The 19,811-nt window shown below is 52.1% G+C and overlaps 10 protein-coding genes across 10 annotated transcripts; 4 read left to right on the top strand and 6 right to left on the bottom strand.

The window, feature by feature from the left end:
- Positions 1–282: 282 nt before the first annotated feature.
- PV08_08746 (uncharacterized protein) lies at positions 283–1,470 on the top strand (the record flags this gene model as incomplete). Its single annotated transcript, XM_016383071.1, has 2 exons — positions 283–453; positions 526–1,470. The coding sequence occupies 2 exons, from the start codon at positions 283–285 to the stop codon at positions 1,468–1,470; spliced, it is 1,116 nt and encodes a 371-aa protein (XP_016233774.1).
- Positions 1,471–1,705: 235 nt separating this feature from the next.
- PV08_08745 (uncharacterized protein) lies at positions 1,706–2,473 on the bottom strand (the record flags this gene model as incomplete). The annotated part of the gene is made up of 1 exon (XM_016383070.1): positions 1,706–2,473. The coding sequence occupies one exon, from the start codon at positions 2,471–2,473 to the stop codon at positions 1,706–1,708; it is 768 nt and encodes a 255-aa protein (XP_016233773.1).
- Positions 2,474–2,559: 86 nt separating this feature from the next.
- On the bottom strand, positions 2,560–3,462 carry PV08_08744 (uncharacterized protein; the record flags this gene model as incomplete). The annotated part of the gene is made up of 1 exon (XM_016383069.1): positions 2,560–3,462. One exon carries the CDS (start codon positions 3,460–3,462, stop codon positions 2,560–2,562), a length of 903 nt encoding a protein of 300 aa, XP_016233772.1.
- Positions 3,463–5,833: 2,371 nt separating this feature from the next.
- PV08_08743 (uncharacterized protein) lies at positions 5,834–6,934 on the top strand (the record flags this gene model as incomplete). The annotated part of the gene is made up of 1 exon (XM_016383068.1): positions 5,834–6,934. One exon carries the CDS (start codon positions 5,834–5,836, stop codon positions 6,932–6,934), a length of 1,101 nt encoding a protein of 366 aa, XP_016233771.1.
- A 393-nt stretch (positions 6,935–7,327) lies between these two features.
- On the bottom strand, positions 7,328–8,143 carry PV08_08742 (uncharacterized protein; the record flags this gene model as incomplete). The annotated part of the gene is made up of 3 exons (XM_016383067.1): positions 7,328–7,660; positions 7,748–7,936; positions 7,991–8,143. 3 exons carry the CDS (start codon positions 8,141–8,143, stop codon positions 7,328–7,330), a joined length of 675 nt encoding a protein of 224 aa, XP_016233770.1.
- A 736-nt stretch (positions 8,144–8,879) lies between these two features.
- PV08_08741 (uncharacterized protein) lies at positions 8,880–10,902 on the top strand (the record flags this gene model as incomplete). The annotated part of the gene is made up of 3 exons (XM_016383066.1): positions 8,880–9,809; positions 9,852–10,742; positions 10,780–10,902. 3 exons carry the CDS (start codon positions 8,880–8,882, stop codon positions 10,900–10,902), a joined length of 1,944 nt encoding a protein of 647 aa, XP_016233769.1.
- A 1,395-nt stretch (positions 10,903–12,297) lies between these two features.
- PV08_08740 (uncharacterized protein) lies at positions 12,298–13,110 on the bottom strand (the record flags this gene model as incomplete). The annotated part of the gene is made up of 1 exon (XM_016383065.1): positions 12,298–13,110. One exon carries the CDS (start codon positions 13,108–13,110, stop codon positions 12,298–12,300), a length of 813 nt encoding a protein of 270 aa, XP_016233768.1.
- A 973-nt stretch (positions 13,111–14,083) lies between these two features.
- Positions 14,084–14,806, bottom strand: PV08_08739 (uncharacterized protein; the record flags this gene model as incomplete). The annotated part of the gene is made up of 1 exon (XM_016383064.1): positions 14,084–14,806. The coding sequence occupies one exon, from the start codon at positions 14,804–14,806 to the stop codon at positions 14,084–14,086; it is 723 nt and encodes a 240-aa protein (XP_016233767.1).
- A 1,023-nt stretch (positions 14,807–15,829) lies between these two features.
- On the bottom strand, positions 15,830–17,224 carry PV08_08738 (uncharacterized protein; the record flags this gene model as incomplete). Its single annotated transcript, XM_016383063.1, has 1 exon — positions 15,830–17,224. The coding sequence occupies one exon, from the start codon at positions 17,222–17,224 to the stop codon at positions 15,830–15,832; it is 1,395 nt and encodes a 464-aa protein (XP_016233766.1).
- A 1,059-nt stretch (positions 17,225–18,283) lies between these two features.
- On the top strand, positions 18,284–19,286 carry PV08_08737 (succinate dehydrogenase, cytochrome b556 subunit; the record flags this gene model as incomplete). The annotated part of the gene is made up of 3 exons (XM_016383062.1): positions 18,284–18,335; positions 18,398–18,491; positions 18,674–19,286. The coding sequence occupies 3 exons, from the start codon at positions 18,284–18,286 to the stop codon at positions 19,284–19,286; spliced, it is 759 nt and encodes a 252-aa protein (XP_016233765.1).
- Positions 19,287–19,811: the final 525 nt, after the last annotated feature.

Genomic DNA, 19,811 nt, shown 5'->3' with positions numbered 1-19,811 from the left:
CTTAAACTACTTTTACGAAAGAGGCCAATGTGCGAAGGAAGTGCCGCATGGCAGCTTCAATATGAGTAAAGGCAGATTGATTCAATATTTAAGAGAGAACTCCAGCCTGATGAGATTGCTTTCTCTATTCATAATGATGAGATTGCTTTCTCTATTCATAAAAATCACCAATACTTCCCGACATCGACAGTACTGTGGTCCGTTGCTGGCCCCGTCCCACTCTTGTCAATACCCTCATCAACCGGAATACTGCTGGCCAACTCGACCAAAGTTTCAAGCACAATGCCAATTTTCAAGACTTCTGCGCTCCTCCCCCTTCTATGCGCCGCCTCGTCACTTTTCGGTGTTTCTTCCGCGAACCCAATCGTGGGCCGCCGCCCCGGCACTGAACCTGCCTCGTACACACTCGGAACGGTCCACCAGTTCCCCAATTTCACATGGCTTGAGAATCTTGTAAGTGCCTCGGATCACTCGTCTTAACCCAGAAGAAGAATACATGATTCTAATTGAGACCCAACCATCCAGGCAATCCGTGCTACCGGTGAGATTGTGGCGACTGATATTTCCAACGCCGTCATCTACCTCATCGACCCAAAGGAGAATCCTGCTCCTGCCTCAGTCATCGCTCAATTTCCTCCTGGCACCAGCCTAACCGGCATCGCGGAGCTCAGTCCCGATCTTTTCTACGTCCAGTCCGTCGATGGCTTTGTGTACAATTTCACCTTCACGCCAGGCACCGCGAAGCTATGGGAGGTCGATCTACGCGATCAAGCCCGTGGCGCGGTTGTGACCAAGGTTCTGGATATGCCCGAGAACAAGGTCCCGAATGGCCTGGGGGTGCTGCCGACCGGGAGAAAGGGGAAGGGCGAATCGAACCTACTCCTCAGCGCAGATTCGGCCGGCGGAGTGGTCTACCTCATCGACGTGGTCCATAAAAGTTATCATGTCGTTTTCGACGACCCGCTACTGAAGCCAAACGCCACGGCACGCCCGGCTTTCGGGGTCAACGGCGTCCACGTCGTTCCGGGTGATGCCAAAGCCGACACCTCGACGTTGTACTTCACGAACACAAACTTTGGCTACCTCGGTGCCGTGACCATTGGCAAGAATGATGGGACGCCCCGAGGCAAGCCGTGGCTGATAACCGACAAGGTCCCGGCGGCAGATGATTTTGCGATCGACTCGGACGGATCGTTCTGGGTGACGCAGAACGTCCGTCAGACCTTGTCGCTTGTGTCGTCGGATGGGACCGTGACGTTCGTGGCCGGAGGCGTGAACTCCACGGACCTCCTGGGACCGGTGGCCGCGGCCTTTGGACGGACCTCCGAGGACCGTGCGAACGGCGTATTGTACATATCAACGGATGGCGTGCTGGTAGATCCAGCCACGGGCAGAGTGTTGAGGACTGCTGGCAAGATCGCCAAGCTTGCCACGAAACGCGGTGGTGGACAGGGATGGGGCGATTGGTAAGTTGCATCCCAGAAGCCTGTTAGAGAGCTGGTGTGATGATGATGAAGGTCTTCCACTCAATAAACACGACAAGGTTCAGTTGTGGTGGTGGTGGTGGTGGTGGTGGAAGAGAAGATCCAGTGAGGAACTGAATGAAGGGTGTTTAATATTCTATTATAATTATAGTCTATACAGAGAATACTAATTCTATATTATATGCAAATTCTGCTACAAGGGGAAATCCTGCACGGAACCCTCAAGAAGAATCTTGATCGATACCTGAGACGGCCTCAACAAGGAACTTCAAGTCCGCCCCTTGCGCTCCACCATTGACATTCATGTATAAGTATTTCTGGAGGAAACTGTGATAGGCGTCGAATGTTGTCTCGAGTCTCAGACGACGCGCGTTTTGAGCCATATGAAGGCTAAAGAAATTGAATTGCTGGTCGTAGGGAATGCCTTCAAGGGTGGTTGAGCAGGTCGAGATTCTCTTGGTCGCAGGCAGTGAAACGAGGGCACCGAGACCACTCATCCAGAAGTGCAACTCGGGGAATAACTGCGAGGACGATGCCTCGAGTGAAGACTTCGCCATTTCTAAGGCCGCTTGGAGTTTTGGCAGCATTATGATTGCGGTGAGTTCGGCCCCAACATATTCTGTGACGCTCAAGATCCACAACAATGTGGCGATTCTCAGAGCCTCTTGGATGCCATCCAGTTCGGTCCGAGCCAGGAGGCGGTAATTCAACGCTTGAACTTTGAGGTACAGCCATCGTTCGCATTCAGGGTCCGGAATCCGGTTCGGTTGTGCCGAGTAAGCGTGTTGGCTCATCTGCACACACCTTACCAGATCGACGAGGACCTTTTGGTGCCAGTCGTCTATGATTGACACATTTTCGGCGGTGAAAAATCCGGTGCCAAGGTTCCGCAATTCTGGGGTCAGCACCGTGGAGGACATGGATTGACGTGGCCAACCTTCAGGCCAGTCGTCAGGCTCAAATGCTATCGTCAGTACTGGTGCAGACATGGTGAAGAATGCGAGAAATCTGTGGTGGTGGTGGTGATTAGGCTCAATCAAACAGCTGCGAACTGAGAACGAGGAACAAAGCACACTCACTTCCCTCCCAGAATTATGCTTTCCATGATCAGGGGCGATACCTTTGTCATTCCGCCGATCTGTGATATGAGGACTTGAACAGCTCTCATGTGTGTGGCGGCAGCGTCAAAGTTGAACAGCCACATTTCTGCGGCGGCTAGCCCATATATTGACCAGAGGAGAGCCTCTTCTACCGCCTCCGACCGCCGCAGGCGTTCTCGGATGTTTCGATAAGTCTGTTGGATGAAATACTCTGGTGGCAAATCTTCAAAACGAACACCGTAACGCCAACTGATGGCCCCTGAGGCGTACGCCAGCATCGACAGCATCAACATATCGTCCTGCAGGGCATCACGCATTCGCTCCGAATATGCAGCCTCGTGACGAAAGCAGGGCCCGGTCCGCGAGATTGCTTCCAAAGGACGGCCTAAAGCCTCGGCGTGAAAGTTGGAAGAGTTGAAATCAGACTGCAAGAATCTCATAAGTTGGTAAGCCGAGGGGTGATGAATCATGTTGGTGCTGTTGAAAGGATCGATCGAGTTGCCAGAAGGCTGGACGGAAATGGATACGACACTCGGGTGATCCAACTCTTCGCCTCTGGCCGCACGCCGGAAGTAATGGGTCCAATGGGACTGGACAACGGTGGTACCGTCAGAAAAAAACGGGGAATCAATGGTGGTGGAGTTGACCTCACGACATTCTGAGTGTTCTCGCGAGGTGGTGGTCTCCTGGTTGTCAGAGTTCGGCCGTCTACCCCGAGACCTTTCCTTCGGGATTGATGCCACCGATTGTGGAAGGGATTTTTCACCTTGTCGCCGTCTCGTTTGGGCGTGGCTTCGAATTCTGTAGGTCTCTTCATCATCGCCCCTGGACAGCGAGGCTGACTTGGCGTCCTTTACCACAAAGTGGTATCGTTCCATGGTTCAGATTCTAGAAAACGACATGCTGCTATTGACGGTGACCTCTACTTTAAAGTCGCCGACTGTGAGGACGGGTTGACCGACGAGTTTGTCATTGGCCCTCGGGGACTATACCTCGCACCTGTCTCCAATCAAGGTACTTGTAGCAGGGGCTACAGTGTACATCAGAACATAAGCAAGTTGCGGGGCGTTCTTCCTATTTTTAAAGATCGGCTGGACTATAACTCGAGCTAGAGTAAGTGGGGCTGATAGATTTCCTAAAACAAACTACTGTTGACTCGGCGAGTCCACGCGAGTCTTTGCTTGCCTAGACCACCACAAATAGGGATTGGTGGTGATCCATGTTCATGGCATTCTGCTAGTTTTCGCGTGAAGATTAGATCCTGTTCCCTTGCGAATCGCACTCCTTGAGCCCTGTTTACGAAGCTTTTCCCCGCGGAGTGCTTGGTCTAACCGTAGGGAGATCCCGTCAAGAGATCTGCCAAAATCCATTCCCAACCTCACCTTGCCAGCAGTCACGCCGTTTTATCTTTCTCTCCCCTTTCTTATCTCGAAGCTAATCAACTACCCAGTATTCCAACAAGCAAACGAGGTTATTATCTACCTATAATGTCATATCAGCCTTAAAGTTTTGTTGGGGAACGATAGAACATTAATAAGTTAAACCTTGCTCATCTTAAACAGCAGGGCAATGGACTTCTGGGGATAAGCTAACGAGCACTTAGCTCGATAGGAAACGCTTCCTTGACACAATGCGTGCAAATAAACACCGAAGCCAGGTGGCTAGCCGTATTGCCAGTCTTGAGGACCAGCTCGAAACGCTCAGCATCGAATTTGAAGCACTGGAGAGAACGAGATCAACCGAACCTCTCCGGCGAGGGTGCAATCCAAGGCCTTCCCCCTTGGCTGCCGTCACCAGAGAACTATGAATTGGCGATACCTGAGCCTCTCCCCTTCAAACCTCGGTATACCCATCATCAAGCATAGTCATGATATATTGGCGATGCATCAGCTCAAATGCCACGTGGACGCTATAGAGAGACAAGACCCTAGATGCAATAGACGTTAGTTCCCAGTTTTCCAACTCAGGTAATTACTTGAGGTGTGTTGTCGAAATCTACTAAGAAAATACTCGTGCAAAACTGGAAATTTTTGGTGTATGGGCTGTACGCTGCTTCCCAGCCCCGCTCGCATGTCGGTTACATTGGAGATCATTCTGTGACTATCTTGAAAAATAGATTCTAGTTCTGGTGTTAGTGTAGCTAATATTATGAATTATAGTAGAAATATAAAGTTTTAATTTCACACGATAATTATGGAGTTTAGCTCAATCTTATCCTGAACGTCCCGAAGGTTTAAGATTCTAATCAATGGTGTTCTGTCGAATTGCTGCTATATTTGTACCAATGCGTTCAACCTGTCGGTCTTGCAAAGGCGAAGGATAGAGGGCGTCTTGTGTTGTCCAGGGCTTCGGAAGACTTTGGTTCCTCCTGGATCTGGTTTGCCGTCAGCAGATCTTCATCCAGCCTGATGTCTGTCGAGTGTGAGCTACTATCGGAAGTCCAGTGGACTCCTCGTACAATCTTCTGTGTTCTGTCACGAGGGAACCCGTCGCCGGATGTCTCACCCTTCATCCGCACATCGCCCGACTGGGGCGCACAGGGCTATGCATGGCAGCTTTAAGATTTCAGACCGTCCCAGATGGAGGGAGTCAACTAACGATACATCCGTCCTGTCAGTAAACCCATGGACACGCCTCTCCTCGTTTGTGCGAGGACGACTCCTGCTTCTGCTCCTCCTCCCTCCGAATCACAGGCGTCGTGGTCTCTCGGTGGCGGCCAAGATTGTTTCAGGCCCCTTGCTGTGTTGCTCAGATCGGTAGCCGTCGCCGGCGTCGTCTCTGAAACCACGCTAGGCGGCGGGTGCCTTGCATGCAAAGTCCGACGCCAACCACGAGGCTGTGTTATGCTTATAAGGTCACCGAAGTCCGTCCATCATTCCCACACGGTGCTTGGTGTGGGCTGTGGTGAGCTGTCGTTGACACAATCAAGATACGAATGCACACGATAGTACGGCTACCCCGTACTGTCATCAGGCTGACGAGATCAGCCCCCGCGAATCGACCCGTAGTCAGCTTTTCCGTTGCGGCTCTCAGCCTGACTTTGCTGACACAGATCATTGCCCCGTCGAGGGCAATCTTGCGCCATCTCGACACAGCTCTTCACTAAACAGCATAAGATCGAGAGGATACGGACCAAAGAAAACAAAGACGATCTTTGAAGACGAACAAAGTTGTTCGTACAGCCGTCGGACGACACTTAAGAGTAGCACTTGGGATACATCAAAGGATCATCCAAGTTGTGGATTCGCAATGCCACGAACTCCACCACCCACCACCGTCCCTGAGATCCTGGCTACATCCGAGATCGACCCGTCCTTCGCCAAAGCACTCGAGACATCTCCACAGTCGCCCGCCCTAGATTGCACGATCACCTCACTCAAACAAAGCAGCATAGCCCGACTACCCTCCATCCAACAGTCTCTTGTCGACACACGGCCCGTCGACGTCTCAGAGACAACCCACTTTATCAAACTCCGCGACGACTTCCCTGCCCGTATCATTCTATGCCACCTGACATCCGCAATCACAGACACAACTCCTCGCCCGCTGATCCTCTTGTTCCACGGCGGCGGCCACTGCGTAGGGTACCCTGAACTGGAACTCCCTCTCGCCCGACAGCTCGCCCAGACACACTCCGCCATCGTCGTCAGCGCATCGTACCGTCTTGCACCCGAGTTCCCGTTCCCCTTCTCGATCTGCGACGCTTGGGAGACACTGGAATTCGTCGCCAGTGAGGCACGCAAAGCCAATTCAGCCGTGTTCCCGCGCTGCACGGATCCCCGCGTCGGGTTCCTCGTAGGCGGATCGTCGGCCGGCGCCAGCCTCGCGGCGTCACTGGCCCATTTGGCACGCGATCACAGCCTCCGTCCCAAATTGACGGGCCACTTCCTCTTCGCGGGCACCTATATCTCGGACCAGCATGTCCCGGCAAAGTACCAGGAGCGATATCTCAGCTGGACGCAGAACCAGGACGCACCGATCCTGAGTAAGGCAATGATTCGACTCCTCCAGGACGCGTGCAAGCCTGACTTTGACAGCAAGCTTTACATGAGTTTCGACCAGCACCATCCATACGACGCAGGGACGGGTTCAGTCAGGCATGGACACATGGGTTTGCCGCCAGTGTATTTCCAAGTGTGTGGTCTCGACCCGTTGCGGGATGACAGTCTGATATATGAGCGTGTTCTGAGACTGGAGTGCGAGGTTCCGACGAGGCTGGACTTGTATCCTGGCTTTGCGCATTGTTGGTGGACGGTCTACCCGGACTTGGAGATGAGCCGTGAGAGAATGAAAGATGCTGTGGAAGGGGTGGGATGGTTGTTAGGAACAGAGACGAGAGACGAGAGGTGATACCTGGAATAGGAGAAATCAAACGGCCTGCTTTGCTTTGCTTTGCTTTGCTTTGCTTTGCGTTGCATGATCCGGACTAGCATATGACCATGGCGGGAAGCATGGGGATTGATCTTGTCGGGTGATGAACTGTCTCGGGGACGGTTAATATCTACCCTTATCGCGTAGCATTTACCTATATGGAGCACAAATAAACCTTGACCTTTTCGGATGCTTTTGAAAAGTCGACCCTCTCGAGTGCTTGCAGGCTCCTCTCTTTTTCATGTTATAAAGAATCGATTCTCTTGAATGTGTCTTTTTGGGGGGTGGCCATCATGCACTCATCTAGACATAGAATTACATATTTTAGGGACTCATTAGAGAACAATCTATACGAAGCCTGGAAGGAAAAAGTCAGTGTCTATCATCAAGGAAGTCGAAGAAGAGCGCGAGCCTGAACACACCTTTTCGGTTACTCTGGAAGAAGAATCTGACGACCACGACTTGAAGACCTGCCATGCCGACCATCATGCACACCTCGATCAAACTAAAGTTGAAGATTCTCTGCTCCGTACTCCTCACCGTGCTGAAGTTGCGGTTCTCGCGGGTCCTGAAGTACTTTTGCATCCTGCTGACCGTGCTCAACTGGCCGCTGATCTTGTAAATCACATCTTCGAGTGCCGAGTGCTGTTCGGGCGACGAGCCGGCCTTTTGAGGGAGGAGGGCGGATTTGTTTTCATCTTCGACCTGCGATTAGATCGATAGTCGTCAGTCATATGAATCTTGTGTTTTCCACAGCGGTGAAACACTGAGACCAGTAGCATCGTAACGTACCGCCACTTCAAAGTCCACCATCTTGTCCGCAAACGTCGACATCTCGTTGCTGAAGCAGAAGCGATAATCTCCAGTGTTTTGTGCCGTGAAGACAAAATCTCCCTGTCGCTCCTTTTCTCCCTCCATGATCTTCTTGTCGTTGGGTCCAACTACGGAGTAATCGACATCGAAGGATCCGCCAGATTGTACCTTGTGAGTGTGTCAGTAGAGAATTCGTCGACACGCGGTGCAGCAAGGTTATACCGCGAAGTAAAAGGCAACTTTGGCATTTTGTCGCTCGACGTTTGTGAAGAAGCAGGCTTTCTCACTGGCACCGAGTTTGTAGGTCAGGGCGGTGCTATAGACGCCAGACACGGCCAGAGCCAACAGGCCGACGAAGAGAGACAATGTCCGCATGTTGCCAGTATTCGCAGACACAGAAGAATCGTCGACAACAATGTGTCCTGATTTCCAGAGACACGCGAGTTGGCACGGTTTACCTGCGCAGTAAAGGGGCGACCGTGATTGACTTTGGCCTTTGGGCGCAGTCGGCAACTCGGATTAATTATTCTCCAGATCTTGGCACTGACTTGGGCAGGGCATGGAGACCAGCGCAACGGCTTGTCTCTTGCATTCTCCACATCGACCTCGAGCATTCAACTACGACTAAATATCGTTACCTATGTGATATTCAGTGCCATCTTGCCCAGTGCAAAATAGGTGGGTGACGGGAAATAGACGCAGAGAGATGTACTGGATCGTACTCAACACGCTGCTCTGTCACGTTGATCTCCCAACCAGTTCCTCCATGTGCAGGAGGATGAATACATACTATGATCGACTCGCTTCACATCTCGAAGGATATCCTAGTGTCCATTCATTACATGAACATGGTGGAGGCGCCTCTGTCCTCCTGCTCATTGCCAGTAAGCGAGTCTAAGCCTCATCCTGCTGAGGTGTATTGGCAGTTGATTCGCCGAAAGGCCGCCACGCGAACACAACAAGTGGCAGTGCATTGAACTAGGTCAAGACATGGCACTTCGCCGCAACAGTCTTCATTCCATCAGGCTGAAAAACAGTTAAACGTCTCATCACTCCACGGATGCTCGTCCATTGTCATCACACTTCACAGTAAGCCAGCGAACCTTTTCAGATGTCTGGCTTCGAAGCTATCCTCGGTGTCGTAAGCGCGGGAGCAGGGCTTCTTTCATTGAGTATCCAGCTTGGAGAGTCGGCTATGAAGCTGAAGCGAATTTATAATGCAGCGAAAGATGCTCCAGCAAACCTGCAAACGCTACTACTTGACCTGGAAACCATGGCACTCGCCTTAGAGCAACTTGAGCACCATCGACGGCATGATAGTCATCATGAGGAGTTGATGATCCGCTGTATTGCACGATGTCAACAAAGTACCCAAGTTGTGCAGCAGGTAGTTGACAGACTTGAGCGCTCCCTGACGAAGCATTCGCGGATCCGGGGGAGGTTGTACAGCGCATTTAAAGAACGAGATGTGAAAGATCTCCTTGACGATCTCGAGCGGGCCAAAACTTCCCTTCACATTGCATACTCCATGTATATGCACGCAGAACAGCAGAGGCGAGACCGCGAGCACCACGCTATCCTGACCGGCCTTCAAGAACAGCTGTTTGAAAGAAGTGCAACCATTTCACAGGAGATGTCTATTCTCACTGAACCTTCTGTACGATTGGTGCAGCTCGAGCAGGCTGTCAGCGCAACAGGCGCAGTTGAGACTCTAGTTCCCGTCCATGATCGTAGCCGCGCCGACGAACGAGCAACCTCTAGTGTGAGGCTTATCAGGCACAGGAAGAAGACACCCTACTTCCGGACTTCTTTTCGATTTCCCTCTTGGTTCTCAAGCCGCATCTGGAACATGGCTATGGTTTGTGCGCAAGGCGGCTGGACTTTTGAGCTCACGACGTGGAACGCTGTTCCGCGTGACTCTCTTGTGTTTCGATATTGCAGAACGGGGAATCTTGCTGGACTACGGCGTCTCATGGCGAATAAAGAAGCTTCACCTCTGGACATTATTGAGTTCCCAAGTCGTCGCGAAACCTTACTCGAGGTGAGGTGGTCTTCCATATCTGTAACTCTGCTAATGTTCCAGGTTGCGTTTTCCGAGGCACAAGTAGAAATTTGCCGTTTTCTCTTGTCATTGGCTGTTTTACCAGATCACATCACTATACTGAGCCGTGCTCTAGATCGCGCTGTCCTGCTACATTTCACCCAAAGTCTCGACGAGATGTACACATTGGTCTTTGAAGATCCTGAATTCTGTGCTGATATCAGTGTTGCTGCTCCTAGTGAACAGCGTGGATGGCTGACTTCTTACTGCAGCACAAGCTGTCTCGACATTGTTCTGCGCCATCAAGGACCTGAGTTCCTTGGCCGCTCGGCAAGTACGAAATTCGACCTAGCGGTCCAAATGTTTTCGCTTGAGCCTGAAGGATTTCTCAAATTGATCGGCGTACAGCGATGGGACAATCGGTTAGTGCACCCTAGAGGTAACGATGGTGAATCAGTCTTGCATCTGGTCGCATTTCATCTCAGCCACGATCTCACCTTTACTATCTGGTCCGACGAATACTCGAGTTATAAATGGAGTTATGAATGGTTCCGATTAGGGGTAGATATGCTTCGCAATGGTGCAGACCCTCATGCAATATCCCGTAGATGGGAGTTTCGGGATGACCCTGCACGCACACCTCTGATTCAGCTCCTTTTATGCTACATCTCTCCCACTTTTTCCCCATGGTGGGATGGGCGTCTCGTAACGCCGGTGTCGCTGCTGCGTCTCATTCGTTATTGGGCTACTATGGTCTGTGAAGCTGGACTGAATCTTACGTGCTACGGTGCACAGGAATCCCAGGTTTGGGAATCACTTGGTGTACAATCTCTTCTGCGGAGTGGTAATTCAGGGATCTACATCAACCGACTGATCTTTGGCCCCAATCCAGAAGACTGGAGTTTGGAGTATGGCGGTTCTGCAGTCATTTCGGTGAGAAGGCTGCGTTCTCTGCCTGGAGCATATCCAGGCCAAACTTGCATTCCTGATAGCATATTCTGGAGTCCAAGTGAAGAAGAGGAAGATCTTGGTCCCTGGGATGTTGTATCAACAAAAGTCTTGCTTTCGCCTGCTGCGGACTTACGAGATGTAGGCCTCCGATCTGAGGAACCCTTTCCCAGCCTTCTCAGCGGTACTCAAGATGATCATGGGACGATTACCTTGATGCAGTATCGTGCAGGCCGCTGCCGAGCCCGAGATTCGAGTGCACCGTCGAGAGCACGGAGCCAACCTCCCCTCTCACGGAGAAGAGAAGTTGCATACCATGCAGTGCATCGGGCTGAAGACGCCCGGCCATGGTTGGGAGGCGTTCATTTCTGTCTTTTCGACTCGCGATGGAAGTTTGGCGGCGAATCTTACGACTTGGAGATTCTTAGTGACAATCATCAATGGGCGATCAAAGATTTACGGAAGTGCATGCAAGGATTGTGTTGGGGCTACGAGTCATCAATGCAACAGTTGCTTAGCTGGGCAGATTATAGCTTTCTGGCCGAGATCCGTGACTGTCAAGATTGCAGGGAGCTTCGCAAAGGAGTTGGCCTTGTGGGCCATACTGCGACGCGCGATTGTCCATTTGGTTGCAGTAAGGTTCATTTGGACAGACTACGTGTTCCAGAGGCTCTCCAATATTATCATCTAGCCCGTTTTTATCCTGACGGCTATTCTGGCGACGACTGATGGGGGAAGGCAGACTTTTCCCAGGCACTGCGTGAAGTTTACTCATTGATACTCAATGAATGATTGCAACAGGGGCTCATGCGATGTTGAGTACCTCATCTGTCAGATTATCGCTTTTGACAGCAGGACAATTACCCACAAACATCACCCGCAGACGAAGTGAGTAACAACGAGAACGAGTCCCGGGTATGTCTATGAGAGATTGGTCGGGATCAACCCTCGATAAGCCTAAATGTTCAGCAAAGTCAACACATTCTGACAAGACTGAAATGAGCACAAGATATGTTGCAACAGTTGGACACGTCTGAGTACACTGAACTTTTTCATAGGTATTCGGGGCTCGTTATGAAGAGCATGGCTAGCAAGACTATGACAACTTCCCATCCGTGGTTGTAGGCGTCTGGGACAGTTTCACACTCAGCAAGGCCAGTAACATGCCAATCGAGCAGTTGGGCTTTGTTATGGCTCCAGAGTGTTGGGAATATCCCCAAGATAGCCTGCCTATTCGGCTGAGACAGTGTCCCAGCCTAATTGCCTCGTAAATCCTAGGTACCCCGACAGGTCGATGGGACAAGTGCTCGTCCTCCTGCACTGAATTTCCTGCCCCGAGTCGTAGCGTCAGAGCGAGTGAATCGACAACACAGTCGAGTGCATGGATGGCGCATCTATTGCTCCAGCTCCCGGGTATGGCCGTTCAAGAAGTATTGGGGCGTGATCTCAGCAGCCCACGCATTGTCGACGCACTCGACGGCATCATTTTTAATCATCTTTGTTGCGTACACCGACACCTGACCGCAAGTGCAGTTGTACCTCACACGTCGACAATCGGCGACGCAGACCCTGCTTCCGGTGTCTTTGGTTCCTGATCCCTGGCTACGGCTGGCTTTCCCTTTCGAGGAGGGAACTCAAACACCTTGCTCTTTCCAACCTTGCCGGCTCTCCATTTACCCACCCGCTCTCCCAGGTATCCCTTGTCCCAGATCAACGCGCCCACCCGTGGCTGCACGTTCCAGCTCACCTGCAGGGTGGCATTGCCTCTCTCGCCGATGACGCCACTCGGGTCGGTGATCTGGTATTTTGGCTTCTGGTTCTTCAACGAGATGAAACCGGGCTTGACGAGGTCCTTTGACTGTTTGCTGAAATGCTCCCTGCGGTTCTTCTTCGTCTTCTTCTGGGAATTCTTGTCCAGGAACGGCAGGTACTTGTACACGTACTTTTCCCGTAGATTCAGTAGATTCTGCCACGAGAACGGCGTCGCCGTCGCGGGGATGATGGTGTCCCAGATCACGGCCTCGGACATTCCGCCCTCGCCATTGCTGGTGCTGCTGCTGGGGTAGTTCGCAGTCACGTAGACGAACACCTGCTTCGTGTTCCAGGTGAACAGGCTCGAAAGGTCGGCATCGAGGTCGAATCGGATCTGTGCGTACTCTTCCCGTTTGGTGGTGTAGTAGTGAGGACGGCCTTTGACGACCTGCACGTTTCGAACGGCGACGGAGGCCCGAGGAGAGCCCGTCGGCGCAGGGACGGGGATGACGGACAGAAGTGCAACGATGGCCGCGAGTGTGAATGCGCACGACGTGAAGAACCCGAAGGTCGTCTGGAGTCTGGTGAGGGAGTTGTGCATGGTCAACGGTGGCTAAAGGTCGCGCCGGGGGACTGAAATATTTGAGTCTCACGTCGTGTCGTGTCGGACTGAATGGTGAAGAAAGAGGACCTTGCCGCGCGAGAGACAATGTCACTGAGCCCTTTTCTGATCAGATCATAATGTCAGGATCGGGTCTCTCGCTCAGGTCAGAGTCTAAGCGAGGCAGCAGTCACAACAAAGGTACCTTATGTACTGCTGTCCGCAATGTGAAGTGAACACGTTTGGGGTACGGAGTAAATGCAGTAGTACATGGAGAGTAGAGGACCGTGTCGTGCAGAGTCACTGATCCGCCAAGCCATGACTCGCGCGTGGTTCCCGGTCTCTCTGTTTTCTTTCATCACAGTCTCTGTTTCTCTCTTTTTTCTTCCCATGGACTTCGGCCTGGCAGCTCACAGTCGCAGCACAACTCAATTACTCGCGAAGTGGTTAACTTACAAGGCCTAGCAGTTCTCATTCTGAGAATTGTATTTTGGGTTTTCCTTCACAACGGAGTCCAAGAGGGACATTCACCAGACCTGTCGTTAATCGCCCATGTCCTTCTCTCAATGAATTGCAAGGGTTTCATATCCAAGGTCACATTTTTACTATCTATGCATGTATTTTTATGCTCCATACATTCTCATACTCGTGCTTGAGAAATTCTCATTCTTGTTGACGCTGCTGGTCACTGGGTAGTGTGCATTCTATATCCGGGCACTGAACATTGAACGCTGAACACTGAGCACCGAGCAATCTAGCTTTGTATTGTTTGTTTGTCTCGCGACATACCGTACCACGCTGAAAGAAGCAGTTTTACCCATTCTTATAGCTCCAGAAACCTATTCAGAACCAACCCAACGCTCTCCCAAGCCAAAAATTCCTAAGTGGACAAAATCTTATCTCGTCGCCAAAAAAACGCCATCAGAGAAAGAAAGACAGGCATGATGATACTTGTAGAACCCGTATCGACGCTCTACAAGTCCTTGATCATTATCCAATCCGTTTGGATACATTTCCCCATCTTGAACTCGTGCTCGCCGACCCTCGTGAACCCGAGCGTCTCGTACACCTTCTGCGCCTTGAAGTTCCCTTCCCACACACCGAGCCAGACGATCCTGTACGCCATCAGCCTCGCCATGTGCTCCATCTCGCGCTCCAGGGCCCGCCCAACGCCGAGTCCATGATGGTCCGCGTCGACGTACAACCTCTGCAACTCGACGATATTCTCCAGGTCCTCGATGCACGGCTCCGTGGTGCCTTCAGTCAGCTGTGCGAACCCGATGACGCGACCACTGTCGTTGTCGTTGTTGTTGACGTTGTCGTCCTCGTCCTCGGCGCAAGCGACGATGATGTGAGTCTGCGAGCTGCGGATGTCGTCTTCGATGGCACCCACGCTGTACGCCTCGTGCAGATACGCATTCAGATCCGCCGTGGGAATTGAAAAGCCAAACGTCGTCGAGAAGACGGTCGCGCCCAGCTTGGCGATGGCCGGGGCGTCGGCGAGGGTCGCTTGTCGGATCTTGAACGGTGGCTGCTTTGTCCTCTTGACGACGGCGTTTGCGACATCTGAAGATCTAGGCCGTAACTGGACCGCTGTTGGAGACGAGATGTGCGGGTTGAAAGAGTACTCTGCCGTCGGTGGTTGTGGCGGCGGCGGGGGTGGTGGCTGTGTAGTGACGAGCTGAGCCGTGAGCATTATGATTCTTTCGTATCGCCCCGATATTCCGTTGATGTCGTGTGTTTTTTTGTGTGTGTATATACAGTGTGTGCAGTGAGCGAGTATGTATGTATAGACAGCGAGATAGCGAGATAGCCCGATAGACAATACGAACTAAGTGTACCGAGTAAAATGTTCTGGTGCGCCAAAAGTCTTTTCGTGAACCTAGGGCTGACTTGCTATTGCTATCGCGATTTCTTCGAGGTCAAAGGTATCAAAGAAGACGTCTGATATATTTGCCCAGCATCAAACACACATAACCTGTACATCTAGGTAGAGAGGTGGAGGTAGTATTCTTATGGGGAATCCGGATGGCGAAAATTCGGCGGGAGGAGTGTGCGCGCGCCTTAGAGAATTGCAGAAGGACGCACTCTGTACTTCGCACTCCGTACGCCCTGTCAATGAAGCGACCGATGCTGAGATCTGAGGGAGATCGCCGCAGAGGCAGAGTTCCCTGTACGAAAAGTGCAAAAACGCCCTCCACACGAGCCTCGCCTGGCCACGCCCTGTAACAGCGGGCACAGATAAGTTCTTATTCTGCATGACAAGTCCACGCCTTTTGGCGCCACCCGCCAAGGGTCAAATGCACATTTCCGCTACGACGGCGACTACAACCACGATGCTCCGTTCTCAGTCAACGGACAGCACTCTTTGCACTGCTTCAAAATGGGAAATCAACACCGTGAGTAGCCGCCCCTTGGACGCCCCCTGGATGCCCCTTGGGTAGGCGGTAATTCAGGAGCCTCTACAAACTGCTTGGACCTTTTTGACTCACTTTTGTAGTTGCCTCAGCGTGATTTTCTTATCCTATTGCTTTGTGGCCGCTGGCCATCTAGGTCGTACGTTTGTGCTCTCTTGCCTAGTACCTCTTGCAATGCTCCCCACTCTTAGGTTAAAGCTCAAAACACCCGATCGAGCTTTTTGACGTTCCCCGTACAAACATGTCTAGCGTGCGAAGGCCATGTCCGATTTCTCCGACCTCAGCCCTCTCGGCACCGGCGATCACCACGCCATGGAGCGAGGTTCAAATTTGTCGACATACTTGTCGTGAAGCCTATCCGCGCCTGGAAATCCTCCATCCCTTTCAACCTCCAGGGCCGTCATGATGGTGCTGTGTAGATCGAGCTTCACCGAATTCTTGTTCTGGGCTTCCTCCTGTCCTCTAGAAAGGCAAATCTCGATCACGCACTTGAGCATTCCCGGCAGTCCGGGCATATCTGGGGAGGAATCTTGAACGATATGCAACGCATCAAACCCTGAGTCCCTCAACGCAGCCGACGCGGCAAGCTTCGCTGCGGTGTGTACGATGATGTCTTTCTTGTTGAATATCCGTCGAGCACTGACTGTCACATCCGTTGTCTTGTCAAAGTAGGTCTGCATGTCGAGAAGGTTGCAATCGCCGGGTCGAACGACTTCACGACGCAAGCTGAGTTTCCTAAGTTTCAAGAACGCAGGGTATTGAACTATCATGTTCCATATCGGTTGTAATATGCTTTCAGGAGACTCCTGACACAACTCGGCCGCATTCCCACTCTTTTCAAACGAAATGTGCTCGATGAGCGTTGTGGTTCGGCGTCGGAGGCTCGTTAGCCCATTTGGTCGGAAGAGACGAGCAACGTCAGTGGCGACAAACTTGTTCTTGCCATAAAGGACTGTGCTGGCTTCCCGATAGATCTGTCTGTTGGTCCGCAGGATCGAAGCATCGATGCCATGCCCTTCGGCCTCGGGATACGTCAATGCTGGATCGGCGAAACTGACGGACCCATTTTTTGCCACCAAGAGCTCGCAATATACCTTGAAGCGGAAATCTTTCCAGTTGTTACCCAGAAAGTCAAAGCGCATCCAACCTGCCTGCTCGACCTTTTTGCGCAGGAAGATGAAACGAGAGGTAGGGGTCCAGCTTTTCTTGGTGTTTTCTTTCCCAATATTGGAGGAGCCAGCGAGGAAATTCCTGGCCTCTTCGAATGTATAGCCTGGGAGAAGCACAGAAGGTGCATTTGGAGGTATGGAACGCTCAAGGGGTAATGCGAAGCGAGGGGTCCGATTTGCAACGAAGTCGCCAATGGTCCATCTACGTCTTGTGCTCTGGTGTCTTGCCACGTTCGAAGGCGTTATTGTGAGGCCTTGGTCCACTTGGTCGTTCCCATGGCGTGAGCGTGAGCGTGGTATTTTCGGCGTTGGCGTGTCACGCCCAGGTCCACTGGTTTCTCTGCGCCCTGACTTGCGACGTTTGCCAAATGGGGTGTAGTCTGGGTCAGCCTCCTCTTGTTTGGCCTCAGTCTTTCTCTTCTTGTTGCTAGGCTCTGGCACACCGTGAGAGGGGCAGAAGGGATGGATGGAGCCAGATGGACAAATACAGGCCCCAGGCCTGGAATACTTCAGTGTAATGAACGTCATGAGTACTAAAAGGATGTCGCTGAATCCATGCTGAGGAGGTAGGGAAGAAGGCGCGACGGCGCTGACTGCGTTCTGGTGAGTGACTGCGTCGCGGGTGGTGAAGTGCCAGTGAAGACAGACAACAGCACAAGACCACGTCGCAAGGTCCCGATGAGGCGTTGGCGGCCCTCATCGCTAAAGCATTGCATGTGCCAGGATACAACGACCGAGCATCTGGCCTCGGAATTTCTGAATGTGATGACTTGCATTTCAGCGACCATCAGAGGAGATCTTGGTGCATGGGCTGGGCACTGTTTGTGTCGTGGTGGTTATCAGCCTTTGTCGAGTTCGCTCGTCGATGGTAGCGCACTGTCGGTGCAGAAACAAGTGCTTGATGGTGTTTCAATACACACACACACACACACGTACCTAGGGACTCCCAAAGCCCACAGAGAAATGATTTACTGAACAGTCCATTCGATTCAATATCTGTAGGTATGTGTGAAATGTGCTGGCGCATGGAACATACCGCCGTATTGTATACTTCTTCTATCGCGGCAATAGCCAGAACTCACTATTACAGGACATGTCCTAAAGAATAGCCTAGAGACTTCTGGCTTGATCTTTCCTTGTTCACTCTGATGTCTTTAATCATCTGTTGAATCCAGAAACCTCATTGTGTCTGTCAGTTCGCCATTGCCTGTGCCAACACCACTGTGGTCTTGATATCTCCACAGACAAGTCAATATCGTGAAGAAAACAATCCTTTCCACAGCTGGCAATCACGCCGTGTCCAACAGACATTCCTGTCACTATACCAGAGTCTCTAGAGTCACTGGACACATCAACACAAACATGCTCCCAAGTGGAAACCTCCCCAGGTTGGAGGCGAGAATCCCACGCGCCAATCACATGTGTCCCATAATAATCCTGATCACGTGCACGCCGGCCAAGCGAAAACAGCCGATCCCGTTCCGAGCACTTCAAGTGCTCGGCTCCTCGAGCAGCATCATGAAAGCTTCACGTTGCCGTCGCTCGACATAAGAAAGCCCGTCTTTGTCTTTCCCCCCTCTGCACACCATGTCCGCCAGCTTATTCTCCCGACGGGCACTGCAGGCCACCACGAGGCGGTGTAAGTTGGAACCATCAGACCTCCATGTGTCGCGGACTCCAATGGAACTGACGTCGAAGCAGTGGCAGTAGCCAACCCCTCCGCCTTCACCAAGACTCCCTTGTCGCGATGGTCAGCTCCGGCAGCTATCGCAGTTGGCCAGAACGTGCAGTACAGGTGAGACAGCTCTCCTACCACTTTTCTCTGCCATTCGCGCTCCGTCGATCGAACGAGGACCCATGCTTCCAATGCATCAACAAAATGTTGTCGACATGTCACACCTCCGGCAGCACATATTTGTCCGCACGATGAAAAAGAAAGGAACGAGACGGTCGCACACAAGGTTTTTACACACTCAGCACTACGACCGAAGCAACCCAGGAGTCACGAACCTCCGCATGGACGATCAGTCGTCGTTCGACTTCTCCCACCTCTCTGCATCCTATTCTACCCGTCTTCCGCTGCACGATCTCCGAACCTCCCACCCATTTGTGTCGGCGGCCAATGCTAACCTACAACGTTTCCTCCAGACCAGCGGCAACGACCACCAACATCACCCCGTCAGCCGGTGAAGAGATCCTCGCCGCCCAGCGCCGCAACCGACCCGTGTCTCCTCACCTCTCCATCTACCGGCCCCAGATAACGTGGTACATGTCCATGTTCCACCGAATCACGGGCGCGACGCTGTCGGTGGGCGTCTACGCCTTTGGCGCCGCGTACCTGATCGCCCCAATGCTCGGCTGGCACCTGGAGAGCGCGACCCTGGCTGCCAGTTTCGCCAGCCTGCCCATCCTCGCCAAGATCTCGCTCAAGACTCTCGCCGCCTACCCTTTCACCTACCACTGCTGGAACGGCATCCGACATCTCGTGTGGGACACCGGTGCCGCCATGACGAACAAGCAGGTCATCGTGACCGGATGGACGACCGTGGGTCTGGCTACCGTCAGCGCTTTGGCTTTGGTCTTTATGTGAGTGGGCAGACGAAATGGGAAAGGAAAACCTACCTCGGGGACTTGTTTGAAGTATGGACCCATGGATCCTGCACGAGCACAAGGCCACGAGTAAGAGACCCGACAAGGCACAGAAATTGTTGTATACGAGTAAATGTAAACCCTGACCCCACCAAAGGCTCCGGGTGTTTCCTTTGAATACCTGAATACCTACCCTAAGGCACGTTAGGTAGGTAGTGTCAAGGTTACAGACAGCAATAGCAATAGCGATGACATGGATTTTCCACACCGCTTTCTGTTCAAATCCTCAACCCCTGCTTGCGATCCACGCCTTCGTTATCTCCGTGCCTTCATCCTTTCCTCGGCGACGACTTACTATGGCTCTGGAATTGGTAGAGCACTACTAGGTGCGGCGCTCACGGTCGGGTCGAGGAGTGCCGGGTCATGCAGTTAGTTGTACTTGTACATGTCCTCCTCATCCCTGACTGGTAGACTGCACGTACCATGTAAAATTTACCATTAGTTACTCAGACTGGTATACAAGTTG

Source organism: Exophiala spinifera (genome assembly GCF_000836115.1).
Source record: "Exophiala spinifera strain CBS 89968 unplaced genomic scaffold supercont1.6, whole genome shotgun sequence".
NCBI classification, from domain to species: Eukaryota; Fungi; Ascomycota; class Eurotiomycetes; order Chaetothyriales; family Herpotrichiellaceae; genus Exophiala; species Exophiala spinifera.
This window is presented reverse-complemented; position numbering and strand designations above follow the sequence as displayed.